This window comes from Notechis scutatus, chromosome 1 (assembly GCF_049901735.1).
Source record: "Notechis scutatus isolate UNSWTSFEM ecotype Mainland chromosome 1, rNotScu1.2, whole genome shotgun sequence".
In the NCBI taxonomy this organism is placed as follows: domain Eukaryota; kingdom Metazoa; phylum Chordata; class Lepidosauria; order Squamata; family Elapidae; genus Notechis; species Notechis scutatus.
Genome location: NC_142009.1, coordinates 63681071 through 63708137, shown reverse-complemented (window position 1 = coordinate 63708137; position 27067 = coordinate 63681071). Strand labels below are relative to the sequence as shown.

General features: G+C 41.9%; 1 protein-coding gene and 1 long non-coding RNA gene across 5 annotated transcripts in view; one reads left to right on the top strand and one right to left on the bottom strand.

Moving 5' to 3' along the window:
* The window catches only part of TMEM63B (transmembrane protein 63B), a 92122-nt gene extending 87437 nt beyond the window's left edge, over window positions 1–4685 (top strand). For 2 of the 4 annotated variants that reach the window (XM_087965873.1, XM_026681159.2), the window contains 3 exons: window positions 238–321; window positions 1996–2122; window positions 2483–4685. In XM_087965873.1, the coding sequence (XP_087821999.1) occupies window positions 238–321; window positions 1996–2122; window positions 2483–2484 (213 nt within the window). In that variant the 3' untranslated portion in view covers window positions 2485–4685. Of the gene's footprint in view, window positions 1–237; window positions 322–1995 lie in introns of all 4 variants that reach the window. The other 2 variants (XM_087965872.1, XM_026681150.2) reach the window with 1 other exon arrangement.
* LOC148132825 (uncharacterized) lies at window positions 9–25798 on the bottom strand. The gene is made up of 3 exons (XR_015749659.1): window positions 25637–25798; window positions 20431–21258; window positions 9–119 (listed from the first exon to the last, which is right to left on the bottom strand). It is a non-coding gene; the product is annotated as an uncharacterized LOC148132825 (long non-coding RNA).
* Between the last annotated feature and the right edge of the window lie 1269 nt (window positions 25799–27067).

Sequence of the window (27067 nt, the reverse complement as noted above, 5' to 3'; positions counted from 1 at the left end):
GTTATATCAATTTATACAGCCATCCATCTTACACTCTGGACAATGAATATAGAATGAAAAAAAAAACAACAACTGAAAAACACAGTCACAATCATGGTGCAGTCATAAAATCCTGCCACCTGAGGACACTCTCACCCAACTCATTTAAGACAGTCACATGTATCCAATCTGCAGACTAGAGACTTGAGGGATGGGAAATAGTTTGCTATTGTTTCGTGACATACTGTTGTCTTCCAGATTGACCACACAGAGGCAGATGCTGTGGATGGAAGAGAGAATGGGCGGCCTGCGGCCAGTCAACCTCCGGCCCCCAAATCAGCTGTGAGTCTCCAGCTCCTCCGCTTGCCTTCTACCTCACCAGATGTTCTGTGTCCTCTTATGTCTGACTTTGGGGAGGAGGGAGAGGCGCTCACAGATTACCTTTCAGGTTCCCCCCTGGTTGGCTACACACAGGCAGCATCAAAGGAGCATGGGCAGGAAACAGACTTTGTTACTGGCTCTGTCTGAAATGATGGACCCGCAAACCTCAGTTTTTGCCCCCTTCCCAGTGCCGTTTGTTCACTTTTGGGACTTTGTCTCTCAGCTGGACAGTGAACGTAGACCGGTCAGTGCCCCCCTTTCTCTCTTGCTTTGTGGCTCTAACACATTGGCATGTGCTCTAAGTGCTGCAGAAAGAGCTGAGGCCATCATTTCCCAATGCAAAGTGGTTTTAAGTAGAATGAGGACATGGATTCATTAGAGGCTTTATGGTTTGCTCCTTCCCAGTGTCCCCGATGCCTGAATTATCCAGAAGAAAAACTGGGAGTGTGAAGGGTTGCAGTCATGCCATGGAGAGTATTACCTACGCCCTGTAAGGTGGCTGCCAAAAGCTTAGAAAAAAAATCTTTACTTTAAGCTTTATTTAACTTAACATGGATTGGTTGTCGTTTACTAAACATAGAGAAAATAGAGAGGAAATTACTAACTGTGATCATTTCCATCGTCACCCATTTTTTCATAGTATTTGTTTTGTAAAATCCTTTCAAATCTTCCATGCTGATCCAGAACCCCAAGTGTGCTCTAGTAAACGTACAGAGCTTCCGTCTTCAGTTTCCCAGTTCTAAAAGCGAAGGTAAATCGGCTTATGTCATCCTTTGACTTGAAAAGTGTCCTGTTAGACTTATTACTGCCACAGGACAAGGGTACTTCTCTCTCTCTCTGCTATTTCCTATTGAGAATCAGAGCCACTGATAAGGAACTGGGATACGTTGCAGAAGCAGATCAAACCATTGCAAATGAAGCAAGGTTTGAATGGCTGCCGCAATATCAACGTATGGAGATGTTCCTGCTTTTGATGAAGGTTCCTTCACAAAGGTTCTGACTAAGTAGAAGCAAAGGAAATACTTCCTCTTTTGGTGGTATTTCATTGATTTGCTAAGAAAAAAAAGGGGGAGGGGAACCAAAAGCAAAAGGCCCTGATACAGAAGCACAAGGTAGGAAAACTTGGGAGCAAGCAGCGGGGTTCTCATGTAGCTATTTCTCACTATTGGATGTCTCAGAAGAGGATGTGTGACTCTCCAGATGTTAATTAAACTACAGCTCCCAGCATCCTTTATATTTTGCAGTGCTGGGGTGAGGGGGGGGGGGCTGGGTGTGTAGTTATTGGGCAATGTAGTTCAACCGTACCTGGAGAGCCACAGATTCCACAGCCTCGAGTTAGGGTCATCTTTAAAGAAAAGTGAGGTCATCCTTAATGAGAAGTCAAGTGTGACGTCTCAGGCACAATTGCAAACATTGTCTAGGATTTATAAGCTCTGGTGTCACCTAGTCCTTCCTCCCCCCCCGCCTCACCCCATGATGAATCAAAAACATGATGTGGGCTTCTTTTTGATGCCAGCATGATTGCTCTCCAGCTTCCATCTGCATGGCGCAGCCATCATAGTTTGCCTCCAGGTTTCCCATACAGGCAGAAAGCTAATGGGTCCTTCCCTCTTCCCCTTTCTGTCCACTCCACAGAAATACATTGCCCAGGTGCTACAGGATTCTCCACCAGACGGTGACACGGCTGAGTCCGAAGAACAGGGGTCCCAGGACGAGGATCTCATCAACCCCAATGGCATTAATGACACAGATTTCCAATCGTGTGAGGACAGCCTGATAGAAAATGAAGTCCATCATTAGGGATTGTGGGAAAGCATGAAGGGGCAGGGGAGTCCTGGGAGTTGACACGGCTGCTGTGCACTGTATGTATATGTATGTGTGAGTGGGCAATGGAAGGAAAGTCCAAGCAAGGGGAAGCCAAGAGCAGCACATGCTCAGCACCAACTATCACCACCTCCCATTCACTTGGCTGTTGCATTATTGCTCATTCCAGGGTGGGGCAAAACCATTTGACTTTCATTCTCTGTCTTTCCTATCATTTCTCCTTCTCCCTCTCCCTCTCCTTCTCCCTCTCCCTCTCCTCCTCCTCCTCCTCCTCCTCCTCATGCCCCACCGAGAGTAGGAGCAGAAAGTCTCTGATAAGCTACCTGCCGTTCCCACTTTCGGAAGCCCTACAAGTCCAAGATGGAGTCAAAGGAATGACTTTGCTACTTCACGGTGTCAAGGAGAGGAACTGAAGCAAGGACATCAGAAGATTCTAATGGCAAGAATCTATTTTGGCAGAGAGCCCATCCTGCCCTGGACTGTTACCCTTCTCTAGAACTCTAGAGTCTCAGACACTAATAATGAATTAGGTTCCAATGAGGACTGAGCTTTAGTCAAGGTACTGAATTTCTAAGCTAAGATTATGGGTGGCTTTGAACCTGGCAGGAACCAATGGTTCCAGCCAAGTGGAGCTGTTTTTAATTGTGTATAAATTTCCTTCTTGCTTGTGCACCAGCAAGCATCTTATCTCAGATGGCCAAGATGCAACCCTATGATAACCTTGGTCTTGGTCACTTGTTTTCTCCAAGGCTGGCTGTAAATAAGCTATCAAGATCAAGAGGGATTGGATGGAAGAGGCCATCTGCTGCCATGAACACTATCCAATTGGAGAATGCTGTCTTAACAGCAGGTATCAATGAACAACTGCTAGTAACCCCTGTAGCTCCCAGGGGAAAGTGCCTGATTCAGGGTGAGAAAGGGGGCAGGAGATAAGCAGCCCCTCCAAGTATCTCTTCCCACCGCTTCCACACTGAATGTGGAGCAAGGCACACTGATTTGGGTTCCGCAGCAACTTTGCACATTTGTTTTACCTTCAAAATTGACTAAAACCCTGCTCTTTGGGCCTTATTTCCCAGAAGGGAGAGAAAGAGAAGGGTTGGTTTTCTAAATTTGTAACCGGAAAAAGGTTTCTACCGAATCCCCGAGATTGTAAGGTTTTCCCAGCTCATCCATTTGCACCTCGCACCCTTGCATAAGGTTGCCTGTGTATTCCATGAGAGGCAGCTCAGCTGCTGGACTGATCCCACAGCCTTGCATGGAACTCTTAAGGAGCGCCTTACGACTCCAGGGTTGCCATCTCTTGACCTGCTTCCCAGGGGGGAATTCAGCTACTGGACCTTTTCCTTCAAAAGTGGCATTTCTGAATAAATCTAGTTATACTAGAGATGAGGCAAAGGGAGATCAGAATTTGCCCATAGAGACCCTGTTTTTTCAGATGAATTTTATGGGGAGGCCAAGAAGCCTTTTTGTTTGCCCCTTTCTCCTCTGGACTGCCTGGCATATATTGGCTAAGGTAAACCAACTCTCTTGAGCTGAATGAAACCTAGACAGAAGGACGTACTTTGATGCTAAGCCGTCTTAATGTTTTGCCTTCTGTCCTCTGCACAATTCTGCCCTTTGCCTGCCAGAATCAGTACTTGAGGAATGCTACCAATGTTACCTAGAGGCAGAGGCCTTATCCATCTTTTCAGTGGAGGTGGGTGTGAATTAATTCACTTTGATCTTTCAGCCAGAGGGGCTTGAAGCTTTTTAGGGAGGTGAGATAGCCAGGCGGGGAACAAGAGCATGGAAATTTGCCACTTGGTAAATCAGGGTACTCAAGGACAAGTACTGAGATTAGGCATAATCAAAACTGTGTAAGCTATGGTCAAGAATCCAGCTAAGAAGCCCTTTGAGTCGGAGAAAGGGCTGGAGTTCCCATTTCCCTTATAGGGGGAGAGATGAAAGTTTGAGGAACCTCTTTCACTCCTTGGAAGCTGGGCCACAGCTGGTGGTGGGGTTTCTTACCTGGAGCTTTCCTAGATGTTGGTAGGGAGGGGTAGAAGAGCATGAGGAACTCTCCTTCTTCCCCTGCTGTCATGGCCACGTTGTGCAACAGCCACTCTGCTTCAGAAAGTTGCACATGGGATTTTATTTTAAGCATTTGTTCCCGGATGTTTCTTCAATGCTGTCTAGAAATAGTATGTGTTCCATGCCAGAGTTTCCTGTCCTGGTCCCTTGGCACCATATTCCTAAAAGCCCAGTCACCAAGGCTGTATCTGCATCAGCCCCACAGCTTCCATCTGGGAACACGGAGAGAGATCTGACATCTGTGTATATACAGCTGCAGGGCAAGGCTGGCTTCTGCTAGTGGACATTGGGTGCAGATCATTGGTGTCCCCCTCCTGCAGGGAGCTCTGTTCTAAGTGGCACTTTGTCTGTGTAGAGATGTGTATAAATACCCTGTACATATTTGTGTAAAAAAGGATGAAAAAAAAAGAGGAACTTATCATATTTCCATATGTTTGTGTCTGTGTGTATATATACATAGGCTACCTAAAAGTGGGTTGGAGGGAAGACACAAGGTTGACCGCTGTTTGAAAAGCAGCAGGGAACAAACAAGGTTAGGTTGTACGGGGATTGTTTATATTATTTATATGTCACCCATCTCACTCTGGAAAGTGACCCTGAACAGCATTTAATTTAATGAGGGAGAAGCACTTTTATGTCAGCAGAACACTGGGAATTGCATTTCCCTCCCTACTGTCACCATAATCCTGATTCAAGATTGAGAAGAAAAATCTCACTATGAGGTGGATTTACCATCATCAAACTCTCTAGTGCTGTGCTGAACATTTCTTGAATGATTTTTTGCAAACATTTTCATACAATTAGAGAGAGGAGAAATGGCTAGCAGTGCATTTCCTAGAAAAACAGAATGCCTGTATCATTCTCATAAATGAAATGCACTCAAACTGAATCACATTTTATATTTTGCCTCTCTAGACAATACATCCTGAGATATTTTTTCTCCAGTTTAAAATACAAAGGGAAAAGGGGGTGTGTGAAATCCTTGACAAAAAAATTCTTCCTTTTCATAGCGTGAGGGAGTGATAGGCGTGGAAGAAAAACTGTTTGCTAATACAAAGTAAATACAGAATATGTTTTTCCAAGCATGGCTTTGAGGTTCTGTCTGCTTCCTCCAAAATTCCCAGCATCAGTGATGTATTGGGAGGGAAAAAAAGGCATCCGTCTAAAGTCCATATCCCCAGACATTTGCCCTTCCTACAGCAACTGAAAGGTAATGTAGATCTCTTATTACTTGACAACTATGTAAATCCCAGCTTGGGACAAAACCAACCCAGGCAAAATAGGCTGTTGACTTGAAAGTATGGCTAAGGGAGCCAAGTCTTTTAAAAAGCTCTGGATATCTGCCAGCTACTGTATGAACACAACACTCTTTTACTATTGCTGTCTGTTGCTTCCTAATCTCGCTGCCAACTGGATCTGAATGAGATGGCAGTGAAATGAATTCATCTTCACTGGAAGCAAAAACACCGAAAAAGAGGTTCTTGGGATGAAAAGACAGCTGCACTGCATAGGTGGGAGAATGTACGTAGATTTATCCTAAAGTAAACGCAAAACAAGATTAAGGAGCAAAAATAAATCAGGCTTGCAACTAGAGACAACTACTAATTTCAACGTTCCCACATAAACTCAGATGCAAAGAAAGGGTTTTTTAAAAATTTCATTCTTTACAACAAGACAGGCACTGGAGATTCACTCCCTCATTTTGTCCCCAAGTCCCAATATTTTTTCTTCATGTATTCTGGCTTGGCAGAGAGGCCATCAAGGAGAGCTGCCTCCATCTTTTGTTGCTGAAGCCCTGGTGAGAACCTAGGTTGAAGCAAATGATATCTGGATATTATAGCATTTAAGGCATTTTCACCTCTTTTCACAATCCTTATGCTCTTGTGAGTACAAATAAATGAATCCATTTGTTAGAGTCTTCAAGCCCTGTTCATGGCATGCAATTCAATTGTGTTATTCGCCTTTGTTTTATCTTAAACATTGAGTAGAAGGATCATCATGGTGAAATCTAGCATTTTGCAGCCTTCCTCTGAATAATAACCCCACCATAATACAGTCCTATACATCTCCTGATTAACTACAGGTATCAATTCAGTTAAACTCACTTGCAGATAAATCACTATAGGAAATAAAGTTTAAAACTAATCAGCCTGGATCCAGGAGTAAATTAATAGAGAATGACAGGCTATATATTCCCATTGTAACTTTAAAAAAAATCTTTTTAACAATGAGATTTTCAGTTCTAGGGATTCTGGAGAATTGAATAAATTATCTGTTAAATATGATCATAGACATCAATTTAGATGACTTTTGAACAAATACATGGAACATTAGGCTTTCACTAGCTGCTAGTTGATGACTCTTCAAGTAAGTGTTGGAAGAAATGTCCATCTGGGTTCAATTCCAAGTGGGGAGAAAGACTGGAACCATGGAGACTGCTTGGAAGGATGGTTTAATGGAGCAGCACATGGTCCTGGTGCTGCTGAACACATGGAGTGGAGAGATACATATATTTACATCCTCTCTTGGGCCTTGCAAGAAATGTATCCTATTGGTTGTCAGACTCCCAGGGGGCTATGTGGGGATCCAGCTAAACTTGTAGATCAGTGATGGCCCAAAATGCAATGATCGCGCGTCCCCCATGCATACATCCCCATGCATGCGCTCCACCTCCGGCGCATGCATGGCAGAGACCCACCAGGTGGCTGCGGGAGGCACTTTCACATGTGTGACACAGCTGAGCTGGAGCGACGGCTTGCATGCCCACACAGGACTCACTGCCATCAGTTCACCATCACAGGTAGGTTCTCCTGCCTGAGCAGGGGGGTGGACTAGAAAACCTCCAAGGTCCCTTCCAACTCTTGCTTATTCCATTCCAGTGATGGCTAACTTTTTCGGCACCAAATGCCCAAAGCAGCATGTGTATGTGCACCTCCAGAATGCAATACGTGTGCATGGATGCGCCTTGCTTCATGTATGCTCATACCCCCATACCTAAAGAACACATGGGGGCATGTGTGCACAAACCCCCGCCGCACATTCACACGTGACACCTACACGTACATCCTGCCCCCACACATGCGTGTGTGACCCTTGCAGCTGGCCAGTGTCAGGTGCGCAGCAGAGCTGAGCTGGGGCAATGGCTCACATGCGCACAGAGAGGGCTCTGCTTCCCACCTCTGGCACACATGCCATCAGTTCACCATCACAGTTCTAATGTTGAATTTGATACTGTGTACAAATGAACAGGTTGGCAGTGAACACACACACTGCAACCTCCTGCCACAGTTAGTCGCTTATGTAAGGCACAATCAGAGCTCCTAGGATTCCTCCAGCACTTCGCTTTCAGAAAAAACAACAGTGATATGGTTTATACATCTGGCCAATTTATTTATGGAAAATCTACATACAGCCACCCCACTGTCCTGTTCAGTTCCAGAGAAGGGGATAGCAAACATCAGCAAAGTGTGGTGGCTATTTCGTGTTATCTTTCTGAAGAAATGAACACTTGACTGTTTTTTGCTGGTTTGACAGATTCTTCACCTAGAGTGCCATTTCTGTGGAACTGCCTCCGTGTGTAAATGGAAGAACCCACAACCCAAAGCTGAAAAGTAACCCACAGATTCTCTACGTTTGGCCCCCGTCCCGTTCAGTTCCAGAGAAGGGGATAGCAAAAACCAGCAAGGTGTGGTGGGTATCAGGCCATGTTGCAAAGAGCAAACCTAAAGAACCATCTGCTCGTACATAATTTAATTCTACTGCTAGAAGTTTTTAAGAAGAGATTGGACAACCATTTGTCTGAAGTGGTATAGGGTTTCCCAGCAGACCTCCAAGGGCCCTTCCAACTCTGTTGTTCTATTTTTAAGGGGTTATTTGGGTAATCAAGCCCAACTCCCTTCTTCAGTATTATGAGTAGACAGAATTTTTCAACAAGTCAACAAAATGGCCACTCAGGTAATAGAGAGAGCCAGTGTTGTGTTGTAGTTTAGGTGCTGGCCTAGAAACCAAGAGACTGTGAGTTCTAGTCCTGCCTTAGGCATGAAAACCAGCTGCGTGACTTTGGGTCAATCAACAGGTGGGTGACTTTGGGTCAATTGACAGGTTGGCTGTAGTCCCGCCTTAGACATGAAAGCAGCTGCACGTGACTTTGGGCTAATCATCGGGAGATGGTGAGTTTTAGTCTCGCCTTAGGCATAAGAGCTGACTGGACAAATTTGCATCAATCATTCTCTCTCAGCCCAACCCACCGAACATGGATGTTGTTGTTGGGAAAACAGGAGGGAGTATTAGATACATTTGCCACTTTCAGCTATTTATAAAGTAATAAAAAATAAACAACATGCCTACGAAATTATTTCTGCCTTTCTGCAGCTCTATTATCAAACTGTTCCATGTCGCTGATGGACCAAAGACCAGTTTCTTAACTCATCTTCAATAAATATTACTCTGTGCCTTCTAAACCAGGGATGTGCAATTCTTCAGACTTCATTCTGAAATTCCAAATGCGACTCACTCAACAGAGAAACTGATATGTCCCTTGTTTCTAATGTGCAGGACATTGCATTTCTATGCACTCAACCCAAATTTGCATGAATTCGGTTTATAGCAGTTCAATTGCCTCTGTGACTCACGAATCCACAGGCAGAAAAACCAGATGATGTTGTTATTATTATGCAGTTAGGCTGCTTCATCCTGCCTTTCCGCTACTAAACAGGCACTTAGGCTGCCGTGGCTTGACAACTATCCAGTGCGGTTCCTATGGTTATGGGATTGCCATCTTGGGATCCATAGTGGCTTAGCCACCATGAACCAACCCAAGCACCTACCATTACTAATGATGAGACGAAATCGACAAAATTCCACATCAGATCAGTCATCGTCCATGTCAACAAGGACCACTTCAGATGCTATGGATCCTGGATATCTGCCGTAAAAGGGACTACAGGGCTCAGTTGTTACTGCTAGGGAACCAGGGGGTGCAACTGCAAAGCGACTGGAACAGAAGCACAAAACTTGGACAACTATTACTATCAGGCAGAATTATTACTACCAGGCAGAACTAACAGCCAGGGGACTTCAAAAATGAATGATGCAAATGTGGAAGGAAAAACACCCGGAAATGTACCTGATCTGAACAACTCCATCATCCATAATAAAGTTTTCATAAATGTGGAAATGCAACATCTAGAAATACTGGCTAAAAAGAAAACAACAAGTAATGATGAGAAAGCTGAGAAAAGCTGAGAAAACTGCTCCAACACCTGAACAAACTGACCAGCCAGTGGAAGAAACCAACATACAGGATGAAGATCTTCCTGTGCAACAACTCGAAAGTGTAGAGCTAAGTGATCTAGCAAAAATGCTGAAATATACACGGATGACTTTAAAATGTATTTGAAAAGCCCCACTGGACTTAAATCAATGCTCAACATGCTCCAACTGTTCAGCTGGGACATCAAAATATACTTTGGACTTGAAAAATGTGCTAAAAAGCAGCTCACAGATTGTCTATGTTTGACCCTGGTTGAGTTCAGTTCCAGAGAAGGGGATAGCAAACATCAGCAAAGTGTGGTGGCTATTTCGTGTTATCTTTCTGAAGAAATGAACACTTGACTGTTTTTTGCTGGCTTGACAGATTCTTCACCTAGAGTGCCATTTCTGTGGAACTGCCTTTATGTGTAAATGGAAAAAACCCACCAACCCAAAGCTGAAAAGTAACCCACAGATTCTCTACATTTGGCTCCTGTCCCGTTCACTTCCAGAGAAGGGGATAGCAAATACCAGCAAGGTGTGGTGGGTACCAGGCCATGTTGCAAAGAACAAACCTAAAGAACCATCTGCTCATACATGATTTAATTCTTTTTTTAAAAAAAAGTTTTATTATTTTTTAGACATAGACAAACACAATATAAAAACATCAAGCCATCTTCCAGATATGTACATACAGTGTGTCGGTTCATTTACAAATTGTTTTGTGCATCCACTTCATAGTCATCACTAACAATTACTTGTATATGTTCTCATATTATCTATCAACTATTCCCAAATACATTAATATCATTTTTGATCAATCATTTGACTATACTATTATTCATTCATGTTTTGCAAGATAATCCATATTTTAATTGATTTATTTTGTGGCAATTCATATTATCATCCCAAATTTATCCTATATTTATATTATGATTATGATAAAAATAATACATCTTTATTCTTTATATTCTAAAAATCTACATATTTCATTACCATGTTTTATTGTCTATCCATTGATAAAATAAATCCCAAATCTTATAAAATTGTTTATCTTCTTGTTCTCTGATTTCAAATGTCAATCTACTCATTTCAGCACATTCCATTATTTTCTTAATAACTTCCTCCTGCATTAGTATTTTCTCATTTTATCAGTTTTTAGCAAATACAATCCTAGCCGCTGTTAATACAGTTACAATCAAATATTTCAATTCCTTACTGAATATTTTGGGTAAAATTCCCAATAAAAATATCTCTGGTTTCAAGTCTATGTGTTTTTTGTCATTTTTTTCCAACCATGTGTGGATTTTAGTCCAATATCTTTTAGCATCCACGCATGTCCACCACATATGGTAATATGAGCCAGGTATCTGATGACATTTTGAACATTTTTCAGATTTGTTCTTGAACATTCGTGCTATTCTTGTTGGGGGTAGATGCCACCTGTAAAACATCTTATACAAATTTTCTTTATATGCTGTTGACATTGTCACTTTATAATTTTGCAACCACAATTTTTGCCATTTCTCTAAATCAATCCCATATCCAAAATTTCCCCCCCAAGCAATCATTGTTTCTTTGACTTGTTCTTCTTCTAGCTTAATTTCTAATAAATATCCATACAATTTTTGAATCACCTTTTCATCAGTACCTGTCAAGATCTTATCTAAGTCAGTCAATTTATCATAGAAACCTTCTGTTTTAGAATCTTTATATCTAGAATGTATTTGCGCATATGAAAACCAATTCATCTTTATACCTTGTTCCTCTAATTTTTGTATAGATTTAAGTTCACCCTTTTCATTCAATATTTCACCATATCTAACTGTTTGTTCCTTTTTATATATTATAGGATAAGAAAATGCTTCAATAGTCGATAGCCAGACTGGAATTTTCAAATAACATTGCCTTTTAGTCTTCTCCCAATTTAACCACAGAGCCTCCCATATATAATGTCTTCTGAAGTATCGCTGTGTTTTATTTCCCTTGTACCATAGGAAGGCATGCCACCCCAACAACAAATCTTGTCCTTCTAATGTCAGCAATCTAGTATTTCTTAATGTTATCCATTCCTTAACCCACTGTGTTTCTTTCTCTCCATGCACCTTTTAAATTTATTTCATCTATCATTTTGAAAAAGGATCTAGGGAGAGTCTTTCTGCTTTGCTTTGTTGTTTTCTGTGTTTTATAGTCCAATTTATTGTCTATTATTCCATTGAAGTCTTGTTCAACCACAGTTAATCTGCCATCAATATCTCCAATCTTCTTATCTCTTTGTTTATCTTCTTCAATTTTTTGGAATATCTCATCATACTTCATCATTTGTTGAATATTCTCCACCTTTTCATCAGTTTTCTCTGTTCTCTTTTCAATATTCTCTGTTCTTGCTTGTATGTTTTGAATTCCTCACATTTATCATCTGCAGTGTCACCTTTTTCTGTTCTTTTTCTTGTCGTAGCATCGTCTGTATTGAGCATTGTCCTCCAGATGGTGAAGAGGAAGAAGTAGGAATTGAAGAACCAGCCGCTCATTTCAAACAATTCAAAATCTTCATTGAGAACATTTATATTTGGGCAGGCTTTTTCTAGTTCTATGATGGTTAAGGCTCTGTGGGCCTAGAGTATAAATCACAGGCCTTTTCCTGCAGATCCTCAGTTCCAGTTTGAGTCAATAAATGCTGTTGCAGCTATGCTGGTCTGGTTCTTGCCTACTGAAGCCCACTACACAATAGGACACTTAAACAAAAACTGTAAGATGCAAACAGCTACAACACTAGCAGTAAAAAAAAAAAGGCAGTAATTGTTATTCCATGAGAAGATAACTTCATACTTTTGTGGTGACCTAAATAAACTTAAGAAGAAGAAAAAATGGAAAAAACTAGTTTAAGAAAAAGATTTATATACTAGCCATGTAATGTCAATATAGAATTGATTTTCACATATCCTTAAGCTTATTAAATCTAGATCATATTGAAAAATATCACTTCATCTTCATACATTAGGATATAAAGTATTTACAAAAGTAGATAATATGATTCATGAGGTGATGGACCATCTGCTAAAATAAAGCCAGATCATACAGCATATTCGCATGTGCAGTGTGATTATTTGTTTGTTGATCCAGAGTTAAGAACTAATGCAGAACATGAAGTCCAGCTGGGCAAATCTGCAACCGTCCCACCCTTCATCCAGCCAAATCTCAGGGATACATGCCAAGTCTGTCAACTCATCCATAATGAAATCATGAACAAGACTAAGGCATGTACTTCTATGGTTTTTCTATAGTCTTTATAGTCTTTAGCAATTTATGTACTGAATATATTTTAAGGACTTAAGCTTTGGGTGAGCTTACAAAGACACTGAGTTTGTCGATCAGAAAGGTCGGCAGTTTGGAGGTTCGAATCCCTAGCGCCAAGGGTTTCTGAGGATGGCTGCTATTTTTCTGTCTGTTTTGAAGGCAGTCTTGATGTAGTGTTTGTATAATATCTTACTAATTTTTGTCTGTAGTGCCTCTTATGTAGGGCAGGACAGCTGTTCCATGGGTCTGTTCATCTTCTGGGTCTCTATTATGTCTCAGTGTGTTTTTGTGGATCAAGTTGGTGATTTTGCTTTTGTGGAAGCCGTTGGCTGTCAATATTTTAGTCAGGGTGCATAGTTCAATCTTAATGTGTGTCTTGTCTGCCAGGCGTTTGGTTCTAGTAATTAGTGTTTTAGCCACGGAGTTTATCTGTGCTGGGTGGTGGTGGGATTGGGCGTTGAGGTAGCGGTTGGTGTGTGTTTTCTTCTGGTATATGGTGTGTCCTAGTGTGCCATCTGTTTTTTTGTAGATTAGTACATCTAGGAATGGTAGTTGTTTGTTTGTTTCTGTTTCCATGGTGAACTTGATTTTGGGGTGTGCGCTGTTTAGGTGTGTTAGGAAATTGTTTAGGTTTTCTTGTCCATGGGGCCAAACCACGAATGTGTCATCGATGTATCTTAACCATAGTTTGGGTTTGAGGATGGCATTGGCCAGGGCTCTGGATTCGAATTCTTCCATGAACAGGTTTGCAATGACAGGTGACAGTGGTGATCCCATGGGAGCTCCTTCTATTTGTTTGTATCTTTGTCCTTTGTATATGAAATATGTGTTGGTTAAGCAGTGTTCTGTTAGTTCCATGAGGTGTTTAGCTGGTTGGTATTTATTTTTGATGATTTCAAGGGTCTCTTTTATCGGGACTTGAGTGAATAGTGAAACCACGTCAAAACTTACAAGCAGATCTTCATTTGGAAGCCTGCACTCACAAACAAAAAAATCTCCACACCACAAGCCAGGCAAACACCTGGGCACAAACAGATCCCCCCTGATACCTCCAGCTCAAACACATCCCAACCAGGCACCCAGATGAAACCCAGCTTCCTAACTAATGATAGCCGTCCATTTACCCGAAGCCAAGCTGCACTAAAGGCCTCCAATAAAGTAACACAATGCTGCCAGCCAATCAAGATACAAAAAGAGCCAAAAAACAGACAGAAGATATTAGAGACACCAATCAAGCAGAACACAGCAAACTCCGAGACCAATAAACACAGACCAAGACTCCCAACCAATCAGGATGAAGAAAAAACCATTCTGGCACAGCAATAGGCTGCCCCAAATTTAAATCTGAAACCACTGTAAAAGTCTGACTCACAGACGGACACAATACAGAAGCCTGATGATGGCAGATGAGATTCTGCTGAAACGTTGCTACAACTTTAAAAGCACCACTACTATGACGTGGGAAAATACCCGAACAAAGCTGAAGGCCATACATGTAAGTACCCGCGAAAACTTAAGAAAATATATATATATATATATATATACACACACATACACACACACACACAGTATGTGTGTGTGTGTGTATATCTATCTATCTAATCTATCTAATCTATCAATCTCTCTCTCTCTCTCTGTCTGTCTGTCTGTCTGTCTGTCTATCTATATGAAGCAGTCTGAGTCATCCAGAAATTAAAATTTGATCCAAAAGTCAGCTGTTGCAGGAAAGCTGGTGGACTTTGTTGGTCAGGTTGCAAAGGGGGACCGCGTGACTCTGGGACACTGAGATCGCCATAAGTGAGAGTCAGTTGCCAAGCGTCCAAATTTGGATCACCTGGCCATGGGGATGCTGCAATGGTCATTAAGTGTGAAAAACAGTCATAAGTCTCTTTTTCCAGTGCCATTGTAACTTGAATGGTCGCTAAGTGAATCAGGCTTCCCCAAATCTCCATTGCTAAGAGAGACAGCTGTTCAGTGAGCTTTCACCCACTTTACAACCGGTCTTGCCACCGTTAAGCGAGTAGTTGCAGCTGTTAAATGAGTCACTGTTGTGGTTAGCCAGCAGCAGGTGTGGATGGCTGAGGAGAGCGAGGACTCAGATGAGGGGCCAGGACCATTACGGAGTGGACTGCTGCCTTCAGAGATTGTGGGGGCTGGCAGCAGCGATGAGGAGGTTCCTGAGGGGCCTGTGCCAAGTGTGCATGCACGCAGGGTTGCTCGCAGGAAAGAGCAGCTGCAACAGCATGAGCGACTCAGGTGTAAGGCTGCAAGGTAATGGCCCCTCCTTCAAGAAGATAAAAGCCAGCTGAGAATCGGACGTTCTTTGCAGGAAGCAAAGACGTTTTGAAACTCAGCCTCGTGGACATTACAGTATCTTAAGTTGGTATTTGAAGACTCTTGTATTGTACAATATCTCTAGGTAACCTTATCTCTTATTCTTGGCAGACTCAGTTTTGGCGAGGCTCATGCTTATCAAAGTTAATTAGTTTACAGCAGCCTTTTAACCAGGGATTCGTAAGAATCATTAAAAGGTTTCTGTTCCCTTTGGTTCGTGTTTGTTTTATTGGAAAAGGGTTTGGGTCAGAACAGTCACACAGTCACTAAGTGAATCTGGCTTCCCCAAATCTCCGTTGCTAAGAGAGACAGCTGTTCAGTGAGCTTGGACCTACTTTATGACCGGTCTTGCCACTGCTGTTAAGTGGATCTTTGTTTAAGTCAGTCAGACAATGGTTAAGCAAAGCTGGCTCCCCCAGTGACTTTGCTTGCGACATGGTTGCAAAAGGGACATCACATCACGTGTCCCCAGGATGCTGCAAACCGCCATAAATGCGAGTCAGATGCTACGCATTCAACTAAGTCACGTGACCATTGGGATACTGCAATGGTCATAGTGTAAAAAATGGTCAACTGTGGCATTGCAACTTTGAACAGTCACTATATGATACTGTCATAAGTTGAGGACTACCTGTTCTGTTTTCCAATTTGATGGCCAGCCTTGGCTGATGGCATATTATGGCGGTCTCAGTGTCCCAGAGTCACGGCAGAGTCCCCCTTTGCGACCCGACCAACAAAGTTCACTGGGAAGCCAGATTCACTTAACGACCACGTGACTCACTGAAGAGCTGCAACTACTCATTTAACAACGGTGGCAAGACAGGTCATAAAGTGGGTAAACGCTCACTGAACAGATGTCTCTCTTAGCAATGAAGATTCAGGGAAGCGAGATTCACTTAGTGATGTGTGACTCACTTAAGAGCTGCAACTACTCTCTTAACAACAGTGGCAAGACCGGTCGTAAAGTGGGTGAAAGCTCTTGCTTAGCAACCAAAATGTTGGGTTCGATTGTTGTCGTAAGTCAAGGACTATCTGCCTTCCTCTTCATGGCAGCCTTGCCTAGTAAACTCTTTCCCTTTTCTGGGAATTTCTTCTCTGTGTTAGAGGCACCAAAATAACCAAGATGATATAAGATCTCATGCTGGAGCTGGGGGTTGGACTAAGGTCCCTCCCAGCCCTGGATTGCTGTGCTGTTTCAAAGCATCCTCTGAAGCTGTGTCTAGTGCCAGGGTTTGTGGTTCCTCTCTTTTCTTTCTTTCTTTCTTTCTTTCTTTCTTTCTTTCTTTCTTTCTTTCTTTCTTTCCTTTTTCTTTCTTCCTTCTTTCTTCCTTCCTTCTTCTTTTTCCTTCCTTCCTTCCTTCCTTCCTTCCTTCCTTCCTTTTTCTTTCCCTTCCCTTCCTTTCCTTCTCTTTCTTATCTCTCCCCCTCTTCTCTCTGTCTGTCTGTCTCTCTCCCTTCCTCCCTTGGATGAAGTTGGTGTAGTCACCCCCCTTCCCTTCCCTTCCCTTCCCTTCCCTTACTTACTTACCCCCTCCCGTTCCTTCCCCTAAAAAGCATTTGGCCTTCCTAAAGCCATTCGGCTGCAGCCTTTTCCCGCAAACCCCCACCACCAAGATTACACCGTGGCTTATGGCAGCCGGCATTGGGTGCTAGCCAATTGATTGGCGGCTTAACTGTCCCCGGCAGCGAAAACCCCAGGACGAGCCCTGTTTCGGCGAATCGGCCGCACCGAAGCGTGTGGAACGGAGCGGAGGGGCCGTGTGTGACAGGTGGGGGGTGTCAGCCAAGGAGCAAACTCCGAGGAAAAACACTGGGGGAGAAAGAGGCGTGGCCAAGGGTAGGAAGACAAAAAGTCCCATTCCAGGCAGTATGCATCCCCCAAATTTTCCTATACGCAGACAGCTTCCTTAACGCTTCACTCCTTAACTTACTGTCTTAACTCTTCACACTTTGCTTTCCTTCATAATTGAAGGCGGGGGAGGGGGAGTAGCCTCATGAAGGACAATCTGGATTGGAGGAAGTGTTTTCTCAATAATATTAGGTGTCAGTCCCGACGTCATCCGGGGGCGGGCCGGCTGTGGGCGCTGCTATGAAGCCCTATGAAGCCCTGGTCGGGGTGTGCCAGGATATTTGGGGCAGGGCACATAGGGTATATAAAGGTGGTGGGGCGGGATAAGGGATTAGCCCTGACTTTAATCTCTGTTAGCGTGCATTGTCCAGTAGCTGGTGAGTTAAGGGCCGGCACACTCCGGAGGAAGAGAAACGGCTTCCATCATATTATGTGATGTAGCCCGGCTGATGTTCCTTGATGCAGAAAGGTACAGAACTTGGAGCTTTCTCAACATCTAGGGGCAATTGCTGGTGGCTGCAAGGAGCAGTGTGATAAAAATTGAGCATAGCTGGATCATATACGTGAGCAGGAAGTTTTCGGGGGTTTTATGAGAAACGTTAGGATTTATTTTGTTGCTTCAATTATGTTAACTCTATGGTGTCTGCTATGGTTTTCATGATTCTTACCTCAAAGTCTGGTAAAATTATACCAACCACGTTGGGTCATACAACAGTGTTGTGTCAGAGCATTTGGCAGCATGACTACTTTTATGAAATAACCCAGGAGCAACACTTTCCCTTTTCCCTGTTCCCACTGGGAAATTAAGAGTCTTTCTTTCTTTTTTTTAAATAATTTTTTTATTAGACAAACACAAAAACAAATCAGAAAAGAACATTAAAAAACAATAAACATGGTACAATCCTCCTAACCCACATAGTTGTCTTACAGTGCTAAGTCACATATAAAAATAGTGCATATTTACATTCTATATACATAATGTATAACATATACATACATGTAATCATTTCTTGTTATCTCGATCCGTTCTCTTTTCTAACCAACCATAAAACTTATCTCATACTTTGTAATAATCTGATTCCTCATTTTTTAATTCTTTTGTCAATTTATCCATTTCTGCTCATTTTCCTAATTATTTTTATCTCACTTGGAGTTTCTTTATATTTCCACTGTTGTGCATAAGCCAATCTCGCAGCTGTGGTTATATGAATTATTAAATATATAATATCCTTGTTGTATTTTCTCATATTAATTCCTAACAAGAAAAAATCATGTCTATATTCTATTTTAATCATACATATCTCTTCTAACCATTTCTGAATTTTCTGCCAGAACTTTTGGGCTTCTTTGCAATTCCACCATAAATGATAATACATTCCGTTTTCCTTATTACACTTCCAACATACAGGGGAAAGATTTGGATACATTTTTGCCAATTTTGATGGTGGCATATGCCATCGATGAAACAATTTGTATAAATTTTCTTTAAATGGTGTGGCCAGAGTCATTTTTTTCATTTTGTTCCCATAAAATTCGCCTTCAGGGCCACGGAGAATATTAATATTAGAGGGTTATAATTTCCAGGCAGGATGGCACGCCTTTCTGTGGTAGGACAAACCAATAGACCATAGTTACTTTCAAAGACACAAAATTAGGCAGACATGCATGGAATAAAACCAAAAGACAAATTAATGTAGAAACACCTATATGTGTTCCCCCATTCACTAATATTCTAGCTTCTTGTTTATTATATATTGCCAATATAACATTTAGAATTTTTTGTCCAAAATCCATGTATTTAATTTGCTGCAAGATGAAATTCCATTTTATGTTATCAAATGCCTTTTTAGCATCCAGAAACAGTAGTGCCACCTGGTCACAGCTATGTTCTTCATAATATTCTATAACATCTAAAATTGTCCTTATATTACTTTTAAGATGTTTATGTGGAAAAATCCATTCTGGTCCATATGGATAAATTCATTTAGAAATTTTTTAAGTCTTTCCGCTATTATGTGACAAAAAAATTATAATCCACATTTAAAAGGGAAATTAGTCTACAATTTCTGATATTTGTTTGATCATTTCCTTCCTTAGGGATAACAGTTATCGTAACCTCATTCCAGGATTGTGGGATTTTTGCCTCGTCTAAGACTTCATTAAATATTTTGAGCATTTTAATACTTAATATATCTTGTTGAGTCTTGTAAATTTCCGCTGGAAGCCCATCTGGTCCCAGTGCTTTATCATTGTTTTTTTGTTTAATTTATCACCCAAATTACTTCTTCTAGTCTTATTTTCCCATTCAACATATTTTTTCCTCTTCCAAAATTTTTGTTTAAGCAATTTATCATTTTTGTTTCTTTAAGCAATTTATCATTTTTTCCTCTAATAAATACTCTTCTTCCTTATATAACTTCTCATAATACTTTTGAATTATCTCTCTTTTATCTTCTTCTTTATAACAGATCTCCCCTTGCTCATTTCTTAATTTAATAATCCATCTCTTTTCTCTTTGTTTTTTTTCAATTTATAGGCCAGCCATTGTCCTAGTTTATTCGCGTTCTCAAATAAATATTGCTTTGTCATTTTCAATTGTTGGGCTAGTTCTTCCTTCTCTAATAAGTTTATTTTATGTTTTGTTAAGTTCATTTGTGATTTTGTTTTTTTATGGGGTTAATCTTGTAACTTCCTCTCCAAGTCCATATATTCTTCTTCTAGTATTTTTGTTGTTTTTTCTCTTTTTTTCCATGTATTTTATTGCCACCCCTCTCATAAATGCTTTTGCTGTATCTCAATTGTTTTGGGGAGATGTGTCCTCTTCTTTATTCTCTTCGGAAAAAAATCCAATTCTCTCTCCAATTTGAGCCTAAAACCTTTCTCTTTTAAAATTGACCTTTGGAGTGTCCATCTTCAAATTTTCCTTTGCCCCATCCAACTAAGTCTAATCGTGCTATGATTCACCCATAAATTTGTCTCGATGTTAATATCTATTAATTTTGAAATGAGTTTTTTAGTCATCCATGCCATATACAATCTCAACCAGGACTGATGTGGAAATTAAGATTCTTTCCATGTGCAATCTAGAAGGTGCATTTCTGAGGCTTCTTACAGGGCAGGAAAGAAAAGCAGTGATGGGTTAGCTATGCATGTGAAGTTTGAACAATCCCTGCAGAGAATAATACTGATACATGAACCTGCTAGAATGGTTCTTTCATTATGGGAGCCCTGCAAGAAGAAACTGGAAAGAACAAATGCTAAATAGTCCAGAATAGATGGTGGGACAAGTGGTGGAAAGAGAATTTTCTATTTATTAGATCAATTTATACAGCCATCTATCTTGTACTCTGGACAATGAATATAGAATGAAAAAAAAACAAGCAACAAATGAAAAACTCACAATCATAGTGCAGTCATAAAATCCTGCCACCTGAGGACACTCTCACCCAACTCATTTAAGACAGTCACATGTATCCAATCTGCAGGCTACATAGTTGAGGAATGAGAACTGGGTTTGCTGTTTTTTTCGTGGCACACTGTTGTCTTCCAGATTGACCACACAGGCAGATGCTGGGGATGGAAGAGAGAATGGTTATCCTGCTGCCAGTCAACCTCCGGCCCCCAAATTAGCTGTGAGTCTCCAGCTCCTCCGCTTGCCTTCTGCCTTGCCAGATGTTCTGTGTCCTCTTATGTCTGACTTTGGGGAGGAGGGAGAGGCGCTTAGAATTCTTTATTGGCCAAGTGTGATTGGACACACAAGGAATTTGTCTTGGTACAAATGCTCTCGGTGTACATAAAAGATACATTCATCAAGAGTCAAGAATGATAAGATACAACACTTAATAATAGTCATAGGGTACAATAAGCAATCAAATCATACTAGGAAACAGTCTATAAATCGTAGGATGCAAGCGACAAAGTTAAAGTCGCACAGTCACAAGTGGGAGGGGAGGGTGATAAGGAGTGATGAAAAGATTAATAGTAATAGTAGTGCAGACTTCGTTGGACAGTGTTGAGGGAATTATTTGTTTAGCAGAGTGATGGCGTTCGGGGAAAAACTGTCCTTGTGTCTAGTTGTTCTGGTGTGCAGTGCTCTATAGTGTCATTTTGAGGGTAGGAGTTAAAACAGTTTATGTCCAGGATGTGAGGGGTGTGTAAATATTTTCACAGCCATCTTTTTGATTCGTGCAGTATACAGGTCCTCAATTGAAGGCAGGTTGGTAGTAAATGCTTTTTTCTGCAGTCTTAATTATCCTCTGAAGTCTGTGTCTGTCCTGTTGGGTTGCAGAACCAAATCAGACAGTTATAGAGATGCAAATGACCGACTCAGTAATTCCTCTGTAGAACTCAGAGGTGGTATTCAGCAGGTTCTGACCAGTTCTGGAGAACCAGTAGCGGAAATTTTGAGTAGTTCGGAGAACCGGCAAATACCACCTCTGACTGGAGATTTTACACTATCCTTCCCCTGCCACGCCCACCAAGCCATGCCCACAGAACCGGTAGTAAAAAAAATTGAATTCCACCACTGGTAGAACTGTATCAGCAGATCCTTGGGCAGTTTGAGCTTTCTGAGTTGGCGCAGAAAGAACATTCTTTGTTGTGCTTTTTTGATGACGTTTTTGATGCTAGGTGTCCATTTTAGGTCTTGTGATATGATAGAACCTAGAAACTTGAAGGTCTCTACTATTGATACTGTGTGGTCTAGTATTGTAAGAGGTGGTAGTATGGGAGGGTTTCTTCGAAAGTCTACCACCACTTCTACGGTTTTGAGTGTGTTCAGTTCCAGATTGTTCCGCTTACACCACAAGGCAAGTTGTACAACCTCCTGACTGTATGCGGATTCGTCGTTTTCTTGAATGAGACCAATCACTGTTGTATCATCTGCAAACTTCAGTATTTTAACAGATGAATCGTTTGAGATGCAGTCATTGGTATATAGGGAGAAGTGGAGAAAACACACAGCCTTGGGGGGACCCTGTGCTAATTGTACAGGTATCAGATGTGATTCTGCCTAGCTTCGCTGGCTGCTTCCTGTCTGTTAGGAAGCTTATGATCCACTTACAAGTGTGTTCAGTTACTGCTAGCTGGTTTACTTTAGTTAGAAGAATTTCTGGAATGATGGTATTGAATGCTGAACTGAAGTCTACAAAGAGGACCCATGCATTGGTATTTGGATATTCAAGGTGTTGTAGGATATAGTGCATAGCCATATTAACAGCATCATCTATCGGTCTATTTGCTCGGTATGCAAACTGCATGGGATCTAACAGCGGATCCGTGATGGTTTTCAGGTGGGACAGCACAAGCCTTTCAAAGGTTTTCATAACTCTTTATATTAGAGCAACTGGTCTGTAGTCATTCTACAGATTACCTTTCAGGTTCCCCCATGGTTGGCTACACACAGGCAGCATCAAAGGAGGATAGGCAGGAAACAGACTTTGTTACTGGCCCTGCCTGAAATGATGGACCCGCAAACCTCAGTTTTTGCTCCTTTCTCAGTGCCGTTTATTCACTTTTGGGCCTTTGTCTCTCAGCTGGACAGTGAAAGTAGACTGGTCAGTGCCCTCCCCCACTTTCTCTCTTGCTTTGTGGCTCTAACACATGGCATGTGCTCTAAGTGCTGCAGAAAGCGCTGAGCCCATCATTTCCCAATGCAAAGTGGTTTTAAGTGGAATGAGAACATGGATTCATTAGAGGCTTTATGGTTTGCCCCTTCCCTGTGCCCCCAATGCCTGAATTATCCAGAAGAAAAACTGGGAGTGTGAAGGGTTGCAGTCATGCCATGGAGAGTATTATGTACGCCCTGTAAGGTGGCTCCCAAAAGCTTAGAAAAAAAATCTTCCAGATAACAGCTTTATTTTGTATAACTTGAAATGGATTGGTTGTCATTTAGGGAAAATAGAGAGGAGATTACGGTAACTGTGATCATTTCCATCGTCATCCATTTTTTCATAGTATTTGTTTTGTAAAATGCTTTCAAATCTTCCATGCTACAGAGGTTCTGTACTTGCCAGTTTCCCAGTTGTAAAGGCAAAGGCAATAGAAGGAAAGTCCAAGCATCAGCCCCACAGCTTCCATCTGGGAACACGGAGAGAGATCTGACATCTGTGTATATACAGCTGCAGGGCAAGGCTGGCTTCTGCTAGTGGACATTGGGTGCAGATCATTGGTGTTCCCCTCCTGCAGGGAGCTCTGTTCTAAGTGGCACTTTGTCTGTGTAGAGATGTGTATAAACAACACACTGTACATATTTGTGTAAAAAAGGATGAAAAAAGAGGAACTTATCATATTTCCATGATGTTTGTGTCTGTGTGTATATATACATAGGCTACCTAAAAGTGGGTTGGAGGGAAGACACAAAATTGACCGCTGTTTGAAAAGCAGCAGACAACAAACAACGAGGTTAGGTTGTACGGGAATTGTTTATTTTATTTATATGTTGCCCAGCTCACTCTGGAAAGTGACCCTGAACAGCATTTAATTTAATGAGGGAGAAGCACTTTTATGTCAGCAGAACACTGGGAATTGCATTTCCCTCCCTACTGTCACCATAATCCTGATTCAAGATTGAGAAGAAAAATCTCACTATGAGGTGGATCAACCATCATCAAGCTCTCTAGTGCTATGCTGAACATCTCTTGAATAGATCGGGGGCTGTGGGGTGGGGGGGCTGTGAAAGGCCGGCCTCCTGGGCTGTTTTCACAAAAAGAGGGCGCTTCGTGGCCCGGTGGCCGGTCCGAGGCTTGACGGCCCGGGGCCCCGAAGCCACTGGGCCTTTCGAAAAGATGGCGGCCAAGCGGACCGGGGGGTATTACCCAGTTCCTCAAGGAAGCTCTTTTCTTTTCCTTTTCCCCAACCAAAATCCAAAAGAAAAGTAAGACAACCCAAAGTCACAACCCAACAACCAAGCAAGCCAAACCACTTCTCAGGGCAGACAAAGGAAAAATCCAAACGGACCTTAAAAATCCCAACCTAAGGCTCCCCCAACAAACCAGCCAGATAATTTTTTTGCCCCCGACTCAAAGCTAGTTTCCTGAAAAAACAGGTTCATCCGTTTTCGGAGGGGAGCCTCCCACCTATGGAAAGAACATCCAAAAAGCCACACCCAGAAGCCTGATCACCAAGAAGCCCAAACCCCCTTGCCTTTTTCACCCGCTGTAAAGGTTCCCAGGGGGCCCCCCTTTGCCCCCGTGCCACCCCCCTTGTGCCCAAGCGCGGACGCCCGCCAACAAACGACCGATTTTTGCAAACATTTTCATACAATTGGAGAGCGGAGAAATGGCTAGCAGTGCATTTCCTAGAAAAAAAAAACGCCTGTATCATTCCCATAAACGAAATGCACTCAAACTAAATCACATTTTATATTTTGCCTTTCTAGACCAGTGGTCACCAACTGGTGGTCTGCGGCCCACTGGTGGTCCACGAGAAAATTTTGGTTGTCTGCAGAGAAATATCATCCCCAAAGTACCCCCCTGGAACAATTAATCCAGGCTACACAGGAACACAAGGCTGCGCTGCCCACATGGCCCATGGGAACCCTTCCCGCCCACTCACTCCTTACCCGGCAAACTTGCCTGCTAAGTTGCTATTTTTCCTTTTTCCGACCATCATCTGTTCTGCTGTGCCGGGAGAGTTAGATTAGCTAGAAAGCAGGAAACTGTTGCATTTCTTGCTTTCTAGCTAATCTTTAGATCTTTGGCTCTGTGTTTAAGCAGAGCCGAACCTTCCTTAGGACTAAGCTTCTATTATTCAGTGCAGGTAGCCGATGGCAGGATAGATCTCTGAATGAATCTGTGATTCTGTGAGCAACTCAATCTGCATGCTTGTTTTTTCTGATTTTCGGTAAAAGTTGCTCTTTTTTTATTAAAAAATTCAATATTTATAATATCTACATACAACCCATGTCCAGCCAGTTACATGACCAAGCCACACCCACAAATTAGTCCATGCCCACAGAACCAGTTGTTAAGAAATTTGAATCCCACCCCTGCCTCTGTGTGGTTGTGTGTGTGTGAGAGAGAGGGGGAGGGAGAGAGGTTAGATCAGATCTCTCTCTCTCTCTCTCACCAACGTCAGGAAGCCACTGTCAGTCAAAATTCATATTATGGTGCCCCGGGATTTAAAATTATGAATTTTGTGGTCCCTGAGGTCCAAAAGGTTAGTGACCCCTGCTCTAGACAATACATCCTGAGATATCTTTTCTTCAATTTAAAATACAAAGGGGGAAAAGGGGGGAGGGAATCCTTGACAAAAAAAATGCCTTTTTCATAGCGTGAGGGAGTGATGGGCATGGAAGAAAAACTATTTGCTAATACAAAGTAAATACAGAATATGTTTTTCCAAGCATGGCTTTGAGGTGCTGTCTGCTTCCTCCAAAATTCTCAGCGTCAGTGATGTATTGGGAGGGGGGAAAAGGCATCCATCTAAAATCCATATCCCCAGACATTTGCCCTTCCTACAGCAACTGAAAGCTAATGTAGATTTCTGATTACTTGGCAACTATGTAAATCCCAGCTTGGGACAAAACCAACCCAGGCAAAATAGACTCTTGACTTGAAAGTATGGCTAAGGGAGCCAAGTCTTTTATGGCCTAAAAGGCTCTGGATGTCTGCCAGCTACTGTATGAACACAACACCCCTTTTGATGCTTTACCATTGCTGTCTGTTGCTTCCTAATCTCGCTGCCAACTGGATCTGAATGAGATGGCAGTGAAATGAATTCATCTTCACTGGAAGCAAAAACACCGAAAAAGAGGTTCTTGGGATGAAAAGACAGCTGCACTGCATAGGTGGGAGAATGTACGTAGATTTATTCTAAAGTAAACGCAAAACAAGATTAAGGAGCAAAAATAAATCAGGCTTGCAACTAGAGACAACTACTAATTTCAATGTTCCCATATAAACTCAGATGCAAAGAAAGGGTTTTTTAAAAAATTTCATTCTTTACAACAAGACAGGCACTGGAGATTCACTCCCTCATTTTGTCCCCAAGTCCCAATATTTTTTCTCCATGTATTCTGGCTTGGCAGAGAGGCCATCAAGGAGAGCTGCCTCCATCTTTTGTTGCTGAAGCCCTGGTGAGAACCTAGGTTGGAGCAAGCGATATCTGGATATTATAGCATTTAAGGCATTCTCACCTCTTTTCACAATTCTTATGCTATTGTGAGTACAAATAAATGAATTCATTTGTTGGAGTCTTCAAGCCCTGTATATGGTCATGCAATTCAATTGTGTTATTCGCCTTTGTTTTATTTATCTTAATCATTGAGTAGAAGGATCATCATGCTGAAATCCAGTATTTTGCAGCCTTCCTCTGAATAATAACCCCACCAATTGCCTCCATAATACAGTCCTATACATCTCCTGATTATCTACTGAGGAATCAATTCAGTTAAACTCACCTGCAGATAAATCACTATAGGAAATAAAGTTTAAAACTAATCAGCCTGGATCCAGGAGTAAATTAATAGAAAATTACAGGCTATATATTCCCATTGTAACCTTAAAAAAAATCTTTTTAACAATGAGATTTTCAGTTCTAGGGATTCTGGAGAATTGAATAAATTATCTGTTAAATATGATCATAGACATCAATTTAGATGACTTTTGAACAAATACATGGAACATTAGGCTTTCACTAGCTACTAGTTGATGACTCTTCATGTGCTGGTTAGACAGCATAGTTAGTTTGGGAGTGGGAGCTGTCCCCTTAAGGGAATGCCTCATGGGAAATGTAGTTAATGCCTCATGGGAGATGTAGTTCATGCCATGGTCACATCTGTAATCCTGATTGGTCACTGAATTGACTTCTGGTTGGGTTGGGGGGAGTTTTGGTCATTCCTACCTGGACCCCAGCGTCACACTGGAGACTTCCTTTGCTGTATTGTTATGGGATGAAGATAACTATTTTTTCACACTATGAAGACAACAATGCAAAGATTGGACATCAGATGAATCTCAGCATAACTGTGAGTTATACCTTGAGGATGCCTGTTATAATCCATATAAAGTAACTTTGTATGGAAGCCTTTGTAGTGTTGAACTGCCTGTCTCTATTCAGCCAAAAAAATTCAGCCAGAAAATT